At 33.1% G+C, this 3,794-nt stretch overlaps 1 protein-coding gene across 1 annotated transcript in view; it reads left to right on the top strand.

Annotated features, from left to right (window-relative positions):
* Positions 1-3,488, top strand: part of DSC1 (desmocollin 1) — a 28,268-nt gene extending 24,780 nt beyond the window's left edge. The window contains exon 17 of the mRNA XM_008644953.2: positions 371-3,488. Within this exon, the coding sequence (XP_008643175.1) occupies positions 371-568 (198 nt within the window). The 3' untranslated portion in view covers positions 569-3,488. The remainder of the gene's footprint in view (positions 1-370) is intronic.
* The last annotated feature ends 306 nt before the right edge of the window (positions 3,489-3,794 follow it).

Here is a 3,794-nt window from a genome sequence, read left to right as displayed (position 1 = left end):
TAGAAATGTAGTCACTCTGTTTCTTGGAGATCAAAAAACTCTCACTACTTGCCTAACTAGTTATGTATAAATCAGTCTTCTAATTTTCAATGCATTTTAGTTGCTTAACAGGTTATGTAAACAGGTTCTTCCTCTTTTATTGTTACTTACGTGATGAGTAGAAATTATTTCTTTATTAAATACTTTTATTTTGTAGTCTTAATGATATAGACCAATCATGTGCATGTTTTTGTATGTAGGAATCCATTAGAGGACACACTCTGATTAAAAATAATTGAATGAAAGGTAAATCAAAAAGAACTTATTTTTTTGCAATATGTTTAGGATAACAATTTAAGAAAATAATAAGATCTGTTCTGTTCCTATCCAGAAGGTGCACCTATGCAGACAGGATGAAGAACAGAAGCATTCTGAAGATTATCTCCTTTCATATAACTATGAAGGAAAAGGATCCTTGGCTGGTTCTGTAGGCTGCTGCAGTGATCAGCATGAAGAAGAGGCACTTGACTTCTTAGATCAGTTGGAACCCAAGTTTAGGACATTAGCAGAAACATGCATCAAAAGATAAACGTGCCTTTCACTGTGCTGAAAAAACCCTGTAAATAAGTGGCTGTCATACTTTTGTGATATTAGGTACTTTGGAATTGAAGGGGGCAGAGGTTTATCCAAATTAAGACAGACTGGTGAGAGTGTAAATAACTCTTGCTTTAAAGTTACATTTTCTTACACTGGACACATTCTATTAGAAAAAAGGGATTAAAAATATCTTTTCTTTAGGTTAATATAGTAATGCTAGTTTCTACTAAGATTGCATTTTACATTCTTTGTGATTACTCACAATGCAAAACTTGGTATTCTTTTAATTAATTATCCAGCTTCAAAATTTTCTTGTATTTGGCTTTGGAGAAGGAAAGCTTTGTAACTCACTTTTTCTTTGTTTTCTTTTAATTTTGTAGAAATGAAGCAAATAATGTTGGTGGATATCAAATACCTTGTTAACTTTTAACTTATAAGAACTGAGAGACGAAATATTTTTTCATTTTGGACATAAAAATACTCATGAATATATTAGAAAACTTTACATTTTGATTGAAAATTAAATATATATATATATTGTATATATGTAAAATAATATTCAAAAATATATTTTTCTCCTAATGGGTTACCACCCATCAAACTAGCTATCCTAAGGGATTTATGGCATCACCACATAGGGTATCAGCATTGTATGCGAGGATGTATTTTTCTTTTAAGGAAATAAGAGATCAAAAAAAAAAAAATCATGCAGTAGAGGAAACAATCATACTTCAAATGAACGCAGTATAAATCTCATGTTTACTTCACATAAGTTAGTACCTCAGTTGCTTGTGAGCTTTTAAATCATATCATTGCAGAAATGATGACCATTGCTGAGAGTTTTGTCCAGTGGAGCTACCACTACCTTTTCTACTTGCCCTGGTACGGACTTCATTAAACTGTTTCTTTTTGGAAGTAGAACTTGACAGAAGATACGGCTCAAATGGATTGAGCACACTGCATTAATAAAGTGTTTTAGAGATTTCTTGTTATTGAGATGCAAAATTACACTGGGAGAAGCCGTCTGTTTTGAGTGTAATACAGGGTAGTTGTAGAGGTCAGCGTTTACACGCATCTCTGGCAGAAACCATCTGAATCCCATTTGTTACTGTACTAGATTAAGCATACATATACACTATATATATATATATACAAACACACAAAAGTCTGAAATACCTTTGGCAAATGACAGCAGTGGGACCTGAATGCTGCCATAAGCAGCAGGTGGAACTCCACCTCTGCTTCCCAGGTTTTAAGTGTTTTTTTAATGTTTGCACTCCTGGTTAAGTAATCTGTCTTCTGCACTCTGGGAGTTCTCTTGTGCCTTAAAAGAACGTCTTGGTGCCTATGAGAAACTTGTGCAATTACTTATTTCTGTAGCTATAAGTCTGCTTTTAGGATTTGCTCTGTAAACATATGCCTTAGGGATATTTTAAAAAATTTACTATAGCTAATGATCTGTAAAAGGAATAATTGCTAACAACCAAGATCCATGCTGCTCTAAATTTCATTTTCTGCTGACTTCCAGTGATTGCAGTTCATTCCATATGAATTATGGTCAGTGAAAACCCATAACAGTATAAAAAGTTACAAACATTATAAAATAGTACTTTTAAAACCTTATGTTTCACACTGTAAATGGGCTTCAGAATATTTCTAGTAAGAACTAGCTGTGGTTAAGGCTTCATAGACCAATGTTAAATATATTTTAGTGTATCATTTGAAAGTCGTAATGAATTCATCCTGAAGTAGATACACTGCCACTGGCAGGAGTGACAGTCATCAGCAGCAAAATGCTAGATGAGAAGCAAGGTGTTATAAACTTACTTCATTTAAAAAATGTGTGCTAACACTTCTCTTCTGAACACTGCTCATCTTTATCACTAACATAAATAAATTCTGTACATGGACAGTCAGATCTGTGACTGATACAAGTCAGGATTGCTCTGCTGTTGCCAGTGGAGCTATGCTGACTTTATGCCAGGTGAAGATCTGTTCCCTAGTGATTTTCTTGCTGCTTTGTGTCCTGCATCTTTATGTTTAGTTATTAGCTATATACTTTTTAAGGTAATAGTAATGTCTCCCCCTCCCTCTCTTAATGTTTGGTGGTGTTCTTGTTTGTTTGTATTTTAAATTATATAAAAATCCTGTGGTTGAGAAGGACCTAGGATAAATAACGACTGCACTCTTTAGAAAATTACTTGGAGGGTGGTGTAGAGAAACCCCTGCGAGTATGGTTTCTTTCCTCATGAACTATAGTAGTAGTACTTCTCTAAAAGAATAGACCAAATCTGTATGAGCTTAAATTGAATCAGTGTTGACTGTTTTAAGTAGATGGTTGCCAACTTACTACCCTAGAGTTAAAATAATACATTATTTAAATCAAAATAATGCTTTTCTAGTCTAATTTACCTTCAAAATGTTTTATTTGGTTTTGTTGGTTTTCTTTTTTTACATTTCAGCAAACATAGATAATTCTTTTCCCATTTTTAAACGAAGTAGAAATTTGGAATAATTTCTACTCCTTTGTCTCTTTTAAAAATTAAAAATCCGAGTTTAACCAGCTATTTCTGTAAAACCAAGGATAGATGTGAGATACTTCACAAAAAGTACTGTAAAGCGTTATTTTCATTTTATCTTCTAATTACGTGAATGGAAACTTTGTATAAAGCATTAAAGTTTACAGATACCAAGTACCTGGTAACATTTGTGTAAAGCTTATAAATGGAATATTTCAAAATGTATAATTCACTTGTTGTTACTGTCTTGAATTGCCTTAAAAATTGTGAAGATTTCTTCCCTTCAGCTAGGTAATCTGCAGTCTACCTAGCTGTGTCAAAATTGTCCTAACATCATATTTTTAGGTATATTTTGTACAACAGTGAGTAATAAATTTTTGCAAAGTAAAAGGATGTTCTATAAAAACTCTTCATTTCTTGCGTATGAACCAGTTTATGAAGATAAGTATGCCTGTTTCTGAAGGGGATTGGATTTTTAAATTTTAATGCAAGTGGTTTTGGGCCACTATACTGCTGTGATGCTAGTAGTACTTGTCCATGCAGCATGAGCCATAGGGTGGGTCTAGCTGGAGTTTATACTTGGCAAATTCAGGATATTAAAATTACAAAGCATTACTTGGTCATCTTGATGATAAATTGTAAAAAATACACAGTGCCTATTTTGAAAACCTCATAAGGAAAACCAGTAGCAGCAGATAA

Source organism: Corvus brachyrhynchos, unplaced genomic scaffold (genome assembly GCF_000691975.1).
Source record: "Corvus brachyrhynchos isolate BGI_N302 unplaced genomic scaffold, ASM69197v1 scaffold60, whole genome shotgun sequence".
Taxonomy (NCBI): Eukaryota; Metazoa; Chordata; class Aves; order Passeriformes; family Corvidae; genus Corvus; species Corvus brachyrhynchos.
This window is presented reverse-complemented; position numbering and strand designations above follow the sequence as displayed.